This window comes from Nannospalax galili, unplaced genomic scaffold (assembly GCF_000622305.1).
Source record: "Nannospalax galili isolate Female #2095 unplaced genomic scaffold, S.galili_v1.0 scaffold1082, whole genome shotgun sequence".
Taxonomy (NCBI): Eukaryota; Metazoa; Chordata; class Mammalia; order Rodentia; family Spalacidae; genus Nannospalax; species Nannospalax galili.
This window is the reverse complement of record NW_008348580.1, coordinates 2,943,366-2,955,782: the sequence shown is the minus strand read 5'-3', so window position 1 is coordinate 2,955,782 and position 12,417 is coordinate 2,943,366. Positions and strand designations below refer to the sequence as shown.

Below are 12,417 nucleotides of genomic sequence, written 5' to 3'. Positions count from 1 at the left end.
CTACACCCCAGACAAATACACAGAGACACATATACACACAGACACAGGCACACACCACACACATGTGCACTCCAAACACATACGTATACCACACAAAACAATTTTTTAAATCTGAAACCTGAGATGAGAGGTTGAAGTGGAGGTGAGGTGTCAGATCTCCAATGGAGGACATCTCCATGGTGCCCATGTCTGGGTGTCCCTGTCCCCTGAGAAGCAGCCCCTGAATCACGTCCTCACTGTGGTTACCAAGCATGGCTTGAAGAGCTCTGCTTCATCTTAGCTTTCCCATCTCAGAGATGGGAACTGAAGCTAGAGAAGATACTAGACTACCAAAGCCATGGCTGACCTCTGGCCTGCAGTCTGGCTGTTTGTCTGTTTTTCCACTTGGCAGCACCATGCTTTTAAAGCTGTCAAGCTCCTTGGCCCATCCACTTGATCCCTGGATCTGGCACTGTCATTTACATCACACAGGTCACAGGTGGAATCTGGAATCCATAATCATCAGGCAGCACAAGCAGAGATTTGATCTCTCTGAGCTCGTCCTCATCTTTTGCATCTTGAATTTCTCTCGGGGTGGTAGATATCACAGCATAGCCCACAGATCAATGTCATTTCAATGTGTTAGCCTATAAAACTTGAAAGTGGAAGATAGTTTTCTGTTGTTTTTACTGTCATTTTTCCAGTGGCATGCTGCCATAACCCAGGTTCAGACCTTCATCATCTCAAGCAGTGCTCTGGTGGCCCCTCCACTAACCTCGTGTTTCCCCTCCCTTCCATACACGCGGCCAGACTCACCTTCTCAGACACCTCTTTCATCATGTCACTCCCCTCTTCATGGCTTCCCTTTGCCCTGTGGACCAATTCCAAACCTGTCTGAAAATGAAAGGTCTCTGAAGTCAGGCCCAAAGTACCTCTCAAGCTCCTGACCACTCTCACCACCCATCTCCCCCCCCCAGTCCTCAAACAGGTTTGCTTCTGCCCTAAGCCTACATCAGACTTGTATACTGAATTCTTCTGCCTTTGTTATAGAAATTTCTGTTTGCCCTACTTAACCCTGTTGCCCTATTCTTACCCAGACTCTACCTGTCTTCAAGGCCAAGGTCAGGAAATCCCTAGTATACTATAAGTATTTAATAGCTGTTAGTGTTAATTTTATACTATTTCAAAAATTACCTTCTAGTCTTAATAAATTCCTTAATTATTGTTCTATAAACTTATTAAGATATAATTTACCTGTTATAAAATTCAATTTAGCTTACTGTTTTTAAAATATGTCCAAGTTTATAGCATATATAAGGACAACACTCCTTTATGAGGCTGGGTAATATTCCATTGCATAACTACATACTTTGTTTATTCATTCACCAATTGATGGGCATTGAATTGCTGCCACTTTTTGGTTATTACAAATAGCCAAATGCTGGGGCTACAGAGATGACTCAACAGTTAGGAGCTCTGGCTGCTCTTGCAGAAGAACCGGATTCAGTTCCCAGCACTCACATGGCAGCTAACAACTGCCTGTAATTCAGTTCCATGGAATCTGACCCCTTCTTCTGACCTCTGCAGGCATTGCACAACACAGGTGCACTTGCATAGGTGCAGGCAAAACACATACTTCTAAAATAAAAATAAATTTTTAAAAAATTTTCATTGCAAGTAGCCAAATGCTGTCATGAATATTTGCACATAAGTCTTTGTGTGGGTGTATATTTTCATTTCTCTGTGATACCTCGGATTAGAATTACAGGGTCCAATAGTAAATTTTCTCTTTTACAAAAAGGCTAATAACTGTGCCTGGGAGTGGATGCCAGGGACCACATCATTTTTTCACTGACTACCAGCAATGTATGGGAGTTCTCATTTTCCACATCCTCACCAACACCTGCTATTGTTTTGTTGTTGTTGATGTTATAATTGTTCTAGTGTCTTTGAAATGATATCACATTATCATTTTGATTTACATTTCTCTAATACATTGTTTCCTTTTTTAATAATGCTTTGGCTTTTGCCTCTTCAGTTGGATGACAGCTCTTTGAGGCTAGGAATTACCTTATCACATTATCATTTTCTTTTACATTTCTCTAATACATTGTTTCCTTTTTTAATAATGCTTTTGGCTTTTGCCTCTTCAGTTGGATGACAGCTCTTTGAGGCTAGGAATTACCTTGCACGCCATCACAGAGTAGATTCATAGCAGTTATCTAATGGTAGGTATATCATTCATTTATGAAGAAAGGTCAGCATTGTCATTTCTGTGTATGGCACTTAAAATATAGTCTCTCGTTTAATTCACAGGCTTGCAAGATAAGTACAAGAAATAGAAACAGATTGAGAGGGTTTAAGTAGCTTACCAACTATTGCAGTACTGAGCTAGGATTTGAATATAGGAATCTGAATTTCTGTGACTCTAAAGCCTAAGCCGTACGTAAGTAAGAACAGGTAAAATGCCCATTGGAACCAATACAGGGTGTAAAGTGTGGCTGTGAGATAGACAGGCGTTCCACACTGCTATATCATATTTCTCTTTCAGTGGACTGATGCTTTTCCTGGCATATGTTAGTGAATTTAAGGAACCATACAGAATAACAAGCTCCAGTTGACTGAGTTGTCATGCATTTATCCTTTCTTCTTCCACCAGTGCTCTGTGAGCTGCGGGGAGGGCACCCAGACTCGAAGCGCCATTTGCCAGAGGGTGTTGAAAACCGGGGTCTCCACTGTTGTCAATTCCACCCTGTGCCCTCCCCTGCCTTTCTCTTCCTCCATAAGACCCTGCATGCTGGCAACTTGTGCAAGTGAGTATGTCAGAGCTCTGGGGATGGAGATATGCAACCCACTTAACAGTAGCCATTGCTACCAGACAGGGTCCTTCCCTGAGCCCAGTAGGGGATTGTGGAGCAACAGAGCCTGTGGAGGGCTGTGGAAGGCTGTGGCTGAAGTGCACAGCTGGAGAGAGAAAAGAAATCTTAATCATACAAGTGTGCAGGCTGAGTTCTCTTCTCCACTGGAAAAACAGTTTGCAGGGCATACATAGAGCAAAGGTTGCCTGCTGGCATACTGAGATCTGGAAGCCCGAGGCAGCACATGCTTAATGCAGTCTAATGTTGTCCCCTCTGGGGTTTGAAAGTACTCTTAACAGATTTCTTCTGCTTACTATTAGTCCCTGGAGTTATAGCACTTCTGGACTCCCCTCACCATGTACATTAGGGCCCTGGTGCCCTTCAGGACCCTGAAGGTAGATATTTAACAGAGAATAGTCTCTTCTTTGTCCTCTGCCTCTGTTTATGATTCAGATTTCTTCTTTAAATGCTTTTAATGAAAGATGCTGCCTTTCCCCTGGGCTCCAGGCATCTAGATCCCTACAGCTCAGCATCTAGGGCAGAAAGGCCCTGCAGCCCTATGGGGCTACCCCACACCACACCTCATTATTGCTCCAGGGTCTGACAGGAGGGTTAGCCTGATGATCCACAGCTAGTAGCCAGCCCCTCCCAGGTTAACAGGAGGTGGTAAATAAGAACCCTGGTCAAAATCAACCTTGAAGAGTTCTTCCCTTTCCTCCCTTCTGTCCCCTCTCTTCTCGCCCCATCTCACTCTGGTTTTTCCTGCTCCCGGTTCTCTTTCTCCTTTGGTCTGGCATCCCTCTCCAACCAGGGCCTGGACAGCCTTCCACAAAGTACATTCCTCACATCGCAGCTGCTCGGAACATATACATCCAGACCCGAAGGCAGAAGAAGCTGCACTTCATCGTGGGTGGATTCGCTTACTTACTTCCCAAGACAGCAGTGGTGCTCCGATGTCCCACACGCAGGTTCCGCAAGCCCCTCATCACCTGGGAGAAAGATGGTCAGCATCTCATCAGCTCTGCTCACGTCACCGTGGCCCCTTTCGGCTACCTGAAGATCCACCGCCTCAAGCCCTCGGATGCAGGCGTGTACACCTGTTCTGCGGGGCCAACCAGGGAGCAGTTTGTGATTAAGCTCATTGGAGGCAACCGCAAGCTTGTGGCCCGGCCTCTGAGCCTCTGGAGTGAGGATGAGGCCCTCCAGCTGAGAAAGGCCAAGCCAAAGGAGGCCTTGCAGACCCACAAACACCAAAACGGCATCTTCTCCAACGGCAGCAAGGCTGAGAAGCGTGGCCTGGCTGCTGACCCAGGGAGCCGCTACGATGGCATTGTGTCTCTGCTGCTGGAACAGGGTGGCTGGCCGGGAGAGCTCCTGGCCTCGTGGGAGGTGCAGGACTCCACGGAAAGGAACGCGTCCTCCGAGGAGGATCCGAACACTGAGCAGGCCCTCCTGCATCTCCCCTTCACCATGGTGACCGAGCAGAAGCGCCTGGATGACATCCTCACCAACCTCTCCCAGCAGCCGGAGGAGCTGCGGGACCTCTACAGCAAGCACATGGTGGCCCAGCTGGCCCAGGATCTCTTCCGTAGCCACCTAGAGCACCAGGACGTGCTCCTCAAGCCCTCGGAGCAGAGGTTCTCGCTGGTGGCCGTCCCGCCTCCTCGGAAACACGTGTCTAGCTTCAGCAGCCCCCTGCGGAGCTCCTCTGCAGAGTCTGGAGGCTCTCGCAGGCCGTACAGAAAGCCCACCATCTTGCGGAAGATCTCAGCTGCCCAGCAGCTCTCGGCCTCAGAGGTGGTCACCCACCTGGGGCAGACCGTGGCCCTGGCCAGTGGGACCCTGAGTGTGCTGCTACACTGTGAGGCAGTGGGCAACCCGAGGCCTGCCATCAGCTGGGCCAGGAACGGTGAAGAGGTTCAGCTCAGCGACAGGTGAGCCTTGTACATCCCTGGTCTAAGAAGGGTTGGGAAGCAAATGCCAGGGACCAGCAACCATTTGGTCCAAGCAAAAGCCTAGACCAGCCAGGAGTCACCTGGCTTTCAGGCCCTGTCTCTGCAGGACAGGCTGTTGGAGTAAAAACAAAGCATTTAATTTTTCTAAATAGTGCACTGCCATCCTTCTGAGCAGCACTGCACACCCACAGCTCCCCCATAAGATCTCAAAGATGAATGGGATACCCTCTGGATAGCTTTGAACTCTGGGTAGAATGACATCATTCCAAGCCAAGACATTATTATGGTTCCACCTCCCGAACTGAACCTCTGAAAGTTTGACCATTAGGACTATCTGTCCGTTCGCATGGTCCTCCATGGGCTGCAGGGAAGCAACCAGCACCTGTATTCTCATAGGCAACCGTGTCCTCTCTCAGGGCTGGACAAGGTCATTCGTTCCAGAAAGATTTTATTCCCAGTTAGGTCAGTTACTATTTATCCTAATATCTTACAGTGTAATGTTATCACTAAGATAACCACATGTATTATCACTGGGTTCCATGGACCATAGCCATCCATAATATGAAAATCAATAATGGTAGCAGAAATAATAACAATATTTTTAGCACTACTTGTACCAAGTACTGTGCCACATTTTCAATGTTCATCGTCCCTTTAATTTATGTACTGGCTCTGAAAACAGCAATGGCCTCTAGCAGAGTGGAACAGTGAGAATTTTCTGGGTAATCTCCAAGCTCACGTCTACCCCCTTCTCTCATTTAAAAATGACCGCAGAAGGTCAAAAGTCAAATTGTGATGAGTCCAGGAAAATGTCCTCAGAACAGTAACTGGTATTGCTGCACAAGTCATTACTGAGTGCTCCGCAAATCTGGGCTTCAGTGGTCACATGTGTTTGAAAAGTGCTCTGTTAGAGCTAAACAGATATTTACTGCTGTGTTTTATGTCTATTTTTTAATATTGTACTTGATTTTTTATTATAAAAGTAATAAAAGGGATATAAAACAATTCAAATCATATCCAAATCTATAAAGTAAGACATGCAAGTTCTTCCTTACCCCCCAGTCCTATTCACCGAAGGCAATCACACTTAATAATTTGGTATACATCCTTTTAGAATTTTTATGTGCTTTATTGTATTATATAAAACCATACACACATATGACAGGGTTTTTAATGGGAGATTAGTCATGTTCAGAAATTTTGACTAGGTTTTTATTTCACATGTCTAGGAGACATATTTATAATAGTGTATAGAGATCTGTATCACCTTTTTACCAGCTGATGACTATTTCTGAATGCACTTAACTATCCCCCAACTGGAAATTGTTTGAAGTTTCCACTTTCTTAAGTCTTTCAAGCATCCCAATGGGCTTTGTGACTCTCTAAAAGAACAATACAGTATGCAGTATGTTTTCTCAGTAATCCTTTGATCTCTGAAAAAAATGGCTTAGTAATCTCAGGAGCACCAGTAATTCTTGAAATGGCATATGGGAAACACTACCTCAGCCTTTTACCTCACCTTAATGGATACCAAGAGTCTAACTCCGGGAGCTTTAAGATGGAGAAAGCTCATCTTGTTCTAACAAGAAGGAATCATGTTAGAAAAAGCAATATGGCAGCCAAAGGATACTAAAGGTGTGGCACCAAAGCATCAGAGGTCAAGTCTTGGATCCTCAGTCATCCAGGACATTGGTTGGGAACATGGTAGCATTGAGAGAGATGCACCTGAAGGTCATGGACAAGTAGGTCACCAGCAAGACTTTTTTCCCTCCATCTAGACTTAAAAATGTTTTGCAATGTAAATTAATTGTATGCAGTTGGGGAAACGTCCAAGGCTGTTTCTGATCTTTACATTATAATGTTTGCAATTTACTCAGCTGGCTAATAATAAATAGAGGTATAATTTAGTTTTCTATAGCATTTTCCAAGTTTTAGTTGAGAAACAAGAGTGAACGAGGGTATCAGTACAGCATGAGTCAATGAGCTGCCATGGAGACCACTTTGCCTTAGCTGTTGGTGACCTCTCCCATGTCAGCTGGCATCATCGCTGTGCTGTAGTGGTATGTTCAGAAATGCTCATTCATTTTCAGAGAAGTTCAGTTTAGCCTGTTTTTTGCTTAGGGCCCAAACCCACCTTTCTAGGAGTCTGCAAAGCTGCCTGTTAGTCTGTAGAACTTTGTAATTTATTAAGATGTACAATAAATAGCCTAAACCAGCAAGAGCAGGTCATAGATGAGGAAAGAAATCTGTCATTTCTTTGACTTCTAAATATACAAAAACTTGGTATGACAGAAATTAGTTTGATTAAAGGATGTAAAACAATTCATATATATCTTATGTTACATGTAAAATTTACCCATTGACATGAGTTCACCTGATTCTTAGAAACACATGTCAGCTTCTCAAGCAATAGTTTTCAGGGTGCCCTGGGTATATTGTGACAGCCTGGTTCATCATAATCTCCATTTTCTTCTTCCTTTTTTCTACCAACACTACCATAGCAGACCTTAATGTTAGATATTGAGGATGGTGAAAAAGAAAAACTCTTTACCTACTAATAAAACTCAGACTTTGTAGGAAGTCAAAGGGATGAAGGCCGAATTAGTCATGCTAACAGGGAAATAGGTCCAAATTATTTATATCACTAGGAATATTGTGATAATGAAAAGAACAGAAGTTTGTATTTCTTGAAGTTGGCATGCATTTAGTGCTCTACTCAAATGGCACATATCAGCCAGGCATGGTGGCAGACACCTTTAATCCCAACACTTGGGAGACAGAGGCAGGTGGTTCTCTGTGAGATCAAGTCCAACCTGGTCTACATAGCAAGTTCCAGGCTGGCCGTGACTACAGGGAGACCCTGTTTTGAAAAGATAAAAAAATGGCATGCATCAGAGAGTGTGATCACTCTCATGATCACACCACCTAAAAGAGGACCCCCCCCAAGTTGGTCTCTAGCTTTTTAATTCTGGTATTTAATTTATAGAATTTTATCATTGTTTTTTATGTTACATATTCACTTGTTGATTGCCTACCCATGCTGGTACAGCCTTTCTTTATTTCTCTTTTCCCAGTGATAAGGATAGTAACTGACACCAAAAAGGTGCTAAATAATCAGGAAGGAAGGAAGGAAGGAAGGGAGGGAGGGAGGGAGGGAGGGGAGGGGAGGAGAGGGAAAATTAAGCAAGAAAAATGTCAGATGGCACTAGGTGTTTTGGTAGAAAATTACAATAGATGTGTGATAGAGAATGCCATAGTAATCACTGTAGACCTACATTCTGAGATGATTTCCTATAAACCAAGATTTCAGTGATGACCAGTGCTCAGAATGTGAAACCAAGAGAAAGAGCCTTTCTAAGCAGAGGGGAAGCTGTGTGAAAGCCCCAAGGGAAAAGATGAGTGTTTTGGAAACCTAGAAGAAATTCATCTGGCTATGTTGTGGGATGGAGTGAGGTTGGGCAGCTGAGCAGAGTCCTAGGGAAAAGTTTAGGTTTCTGAGGCTCAGGAGAAGATTTGGAGAGCCGTAGGAAGGAAGTGGGTGGCATGATCTAATTCCCAATTTTACAGATTCTCATGGGCTGTGTTGTAGCACAAGAATTGCAGCAAAGCACGAGGAGAGGCCTGGCAAGGAGTCCATTACGGTAGTTATTTGAATGCCATAAAGATGTGCTGGGTGGTATAGTGATAGGTCCCAGCTGATGAGATGATAAAGAAGCTATGAACACTGCTTTGTAGATTAGAAACTAGCATCCTTGTTTAGGCCTCAGTTTATAGAAAACTCCAAGTGGCAGAATACTTCTCTTTAAATTTCTTTTTTTATTTTTATTTTGAGAATTTCATATTAGTACTGTATTAGCATTATTTCTACCTCATTCTTTCCCCCCTTCAACTCTCTTCCCATATCCCCCTCTTCCTCTCAATTTTGTGACTTCTTTTTTCATTATTATTGTTTTATGTATATAATATATAAAACATATAGCATATAAAATCTGCTGCGTCCATTTACTTATGTGTATACAAGCCTAGGTGCTTGTATGTACATGTGCTTAGGGCTAAGCACTTGGGATTTGATAACCTGAAGAGCGTGTCCCTGAAGCAAACTGGTTCTGTGTCCTTCAGCAGTCATTGATTGCCTGTAGCTCTTCATCTAGAGGTGAGACCTTGTGAAATTTCTCCTGTCCACGTTGTCCTGTCAGCTGGTGCTTTCATTATGCTGGTCTTGCTTAGGCATCTATATTGGTGAGATTTCACGGTGCAGCTTCCGTGTCATGCCTAGAAGACACTGTCTAGCAGCAGCCATCCTGGTCCTCTGGCTCTCACAGTGTTTCTGGTCCCCCTTCTGAGATGTTCCCCGAGCCTTCAGTGCAGGAGTTTCATTGTAGGATCCCCACAGCCACTTATTTCTGCATTTTGACCAGTTGTGGAACTTGGTAATGGTTTCTACCCACAGCAAAAAGAAGCTTCTTTGATGAGTGATGAGGGCTACACTTATCTGTGGATATAAGAATAAGTATTTAGAATATAGTTAGAAGTTATGTCTTGGGCTCTCCTTTACGGCCTATGCCCTCTCCAGCCTTGAGTACTTGTTAATAGTAACTGTCAAGAATTCCCTCCTAGAGGGAATTAAGAGCGGGCCTTAAGTCCAATTAGATAGCTGTTGGTATCCCCCAAGATAAAAATGCCACTATTGCATCATAAAGGATATTTTGCAAAGCCAGTCCTCGTGGCTCATAGGCTTTACAGATGGATAGGACTATTGATTGCTCTTCCATTGCAGCTTGCGTAGCACCTACGAGTGCTAGTCCTCAGGAAGAAGGCTTCCAGGTCAGTCCCAATTCAGTTCCTCCAAGTCCTGTGTCCAAAGTACGTGGTGTCTTCAGCAATAGGATCTTATTTTCAAGTCCAGGAAGGCAACCAAGGACTATGGCAAAAGCCTATCTTGTTTAGAAAAACTGGACGAGGAAAGGATTCCCAAGTTCAGTGTGCATGATGATGAAACTGCTGGGATGCAGACTCTCAGTCCTCCCCTAGCCCTAGAAGCTTGTTCTGTAGTAGGAACACAGAGGTTAAAAATAACTAAATGTGACACCCCCTCCCCCAAGCAAGACTAAACTTCTTGGTATAAGCCAAATAAACCCCTTCCCCCACAACCCCAGACTTGCTTTTGGTCACTGTTTTACCACAGCAATAGAAAGCTTACTAGCACATGTTCATATACCACACACACACAAACACACACACACACACACACACACACACACACAAGGGGGTGGGTTGTTAAAAGAACTAATGAACAGCACAGAGCTGTTAAACTAAGTTGCTCATACTTAATAAGTGTTAGAGCTAGGGTCTGAATCCAGGTTACATTAAAAAGTTATTAAAAGAATGATGTTTGCATTTTAAAGGGGTTATTAAGAACAAACAGAAACTGGTCCTCAAAGTCTAAACCGTTTACCTTCTGTTCCCTGCTCATTCACCATGAGCAGACTTTCTGCCAAACCTGTCCATGCTGCTCTAAGACTAAAACTCTTTCAATGACTTGTCATCACTTAAGGATAAGATCAACATACCTTTGCATGATACACAGCATCTGCCTATCCCTCTAGACTTCTCTCTTATCATATCCCACCTCATGGCACTGAACTCTGCCCTTCGGCAATAGCTGGTTACTTGCAGTTTATGAATTTATGAATTCCTACACTATCTGGCTAATCCCTGCCCTTCCTCTGAAGAAGCCTACTCCCAAAGGCTGGGTCAGATGACCCTATCCATGTACCCCACTCTGCAGCCTTTCTTAGCCCTTACCGCTGCATATTAGAAGTAGTTGTTGCATTCCTAGCTTAGCTTCTGAACTGTGCTAATCTTCCTCAAAGGAAAGTACTTAAAAATGTGCTTTATCAGGGCTGGAGAGATGGCTCAGCAGTTAAGAGCACTAGCTGTTCTTACAGGAGACCCATGTTTGAATCCTAACACCCACATGGTGGCTAACAACTGTAGGTAACTCCAGTTCCAGGGGACTTGATGCCCTCCTCTGTCCTCCATGGGCACTGCATAACACGGGCACACTTACACACATGCAGGCATGACACTCATACACATAAAACAAAAACAAATTAAGAAAAATTTAAAGGCCAGGCATGGTGGTAAACACCTCTAATCCCAGCACTAGGGAGGCAGAGGCAGGCAGATCTCTGAGTTCCAGGCCAGCTGGGGCTACAGGTCTCAAAAAGACCAAAAAAAACAAAAAAATTTTTTTTTAATGTGTCTTAGTTTCTCCAGATTTCTAAGAATATGTTATACGTACAATGATGAAATAAATGAACAATAGAACGAATAGGTGACGCCAGTGTTTAGGAGGGAGGTCTCTAGGTCGCTGGAATCCCTGCAGCTTTGCAGGTGTCTAGGCTCGGCAGAGCTGCGGGGTGACACCCACTCCTCAGAGCTGAAAAGTGCAGCTTCACTCTGTGTTCTCACCTATGGAAGTTTCAGGAAACCCCAAGATTCTGTGCCATGGGACTGTATAGGGTGAAAAACACTCAGGTGGAATGAAGGAGTACAGGGAGTAGGTACTTTCTGGCTTCCTATCTTCTGTCACATCCACAGAAAAGTCATCATGGTCATTTCCATCAGAGCTATGGACAGAGTCAGGTTCATTTCACAGTACTAGCCCGGCTTTATGGATGCTGCAATTGAAGTGCTACAGAGATATCACATCAACTGTCTCAAAATCTCATACTTTTCTTTCCTTCTTTTGCGGGGGGCGGGGGTTCTTTTTGAGACAGGGTGTCCCTGTAGCCGCAGCTGGCCTGGAACTTACTCCATAGACCAAGCTGGCCTCTGCCTCTCAAGTGTTAGGAATAAAGGCATGCCATGCCCCACCATGCCTGGCAAAATCTCATTCTTTTGAATGTGAAGAGCGGAGCTGGAGTTTGAACCTAAGGCAATCTAACTCCCTTTCTGCCCCGTATTTCTCCTTATTGATTTTTTTAGCTTAGGTGAATACATGGGCTTCCCATTGCTTTTAATAAAGCCATGAAAGCCAACACAACCTGATGTAATTAGCACTCGATGTGTCAGCATTTCACTTCTATCTAAAGGCTTTTATATTCCATCCATGTAGATCTGACTGACTTGGGGATAGCTTCACCTTCACATATACAAAACCAGCCACTGTGCTCACTGTGAGGCACACACAAGGCATTCAGCAAGCATTAGGGTTAAGATATCTGTGTGCCACCCCTGTGTGTCTACAGACTTGAGATTCTGTGCATTCATGTTTTTAGTGACCAAGACCTTAAGCTAGATGAAGCTAAATTTTTCGTTGCTTTTCGATTATTTGGTATAAGCATGGAAATCATCATATTTTTAGTTGCGATTCAAGCAATGGCTATTTGCAGTTTGCATTTGGATACAGTATAACACAACTCTAGCCAAAGAATCTGGCAAATAGCCCTTCTCACCAAACATTTATGTAATAAAGTCAAGCATAGTTCAGTAGTCCTAAATCTGAATCTAAATCTAGAAACAGGACTTGTAAGGAAAATGCTAACTTTCTTATAAAAAAACAATAGCACATTCTCCAAAATTGGTCCTGGAGACTGACTTACCAAATATGGATAGAGATT

At 43.9% G+C, this 12,417-nt stretch overlaps 1 protein-coding gene across 9 annotated transcripts in view; it reads left to right on the top strand.

Annotated features, from left to right (window-relative positions):
• Positions 1–12,417, top strand: part of Adamtsl1 (ADAMTS like 1) — a 429,521-nt gene that overhangs the window by 327,564 nt on the left and 89,540 nt on the right. For all 9 annotated transcript variants that reach the window (XM_008845544.2, XM_029569590.1, XM_029569591.1 and 6 more), the window contains 2 exons: positions 2,639–2,792; positions 3,649–4,771. In XM_008845544.2, coding sequence (XP_008843766.1) covers positions 2,639–2,792; positions 3,649–4,771 — 1,277 coding nt within the window. The remainder of the gene's footprint in view (positions 1–2,638; positions 2,793–3,648; positions 4,772–12,417) is intronic.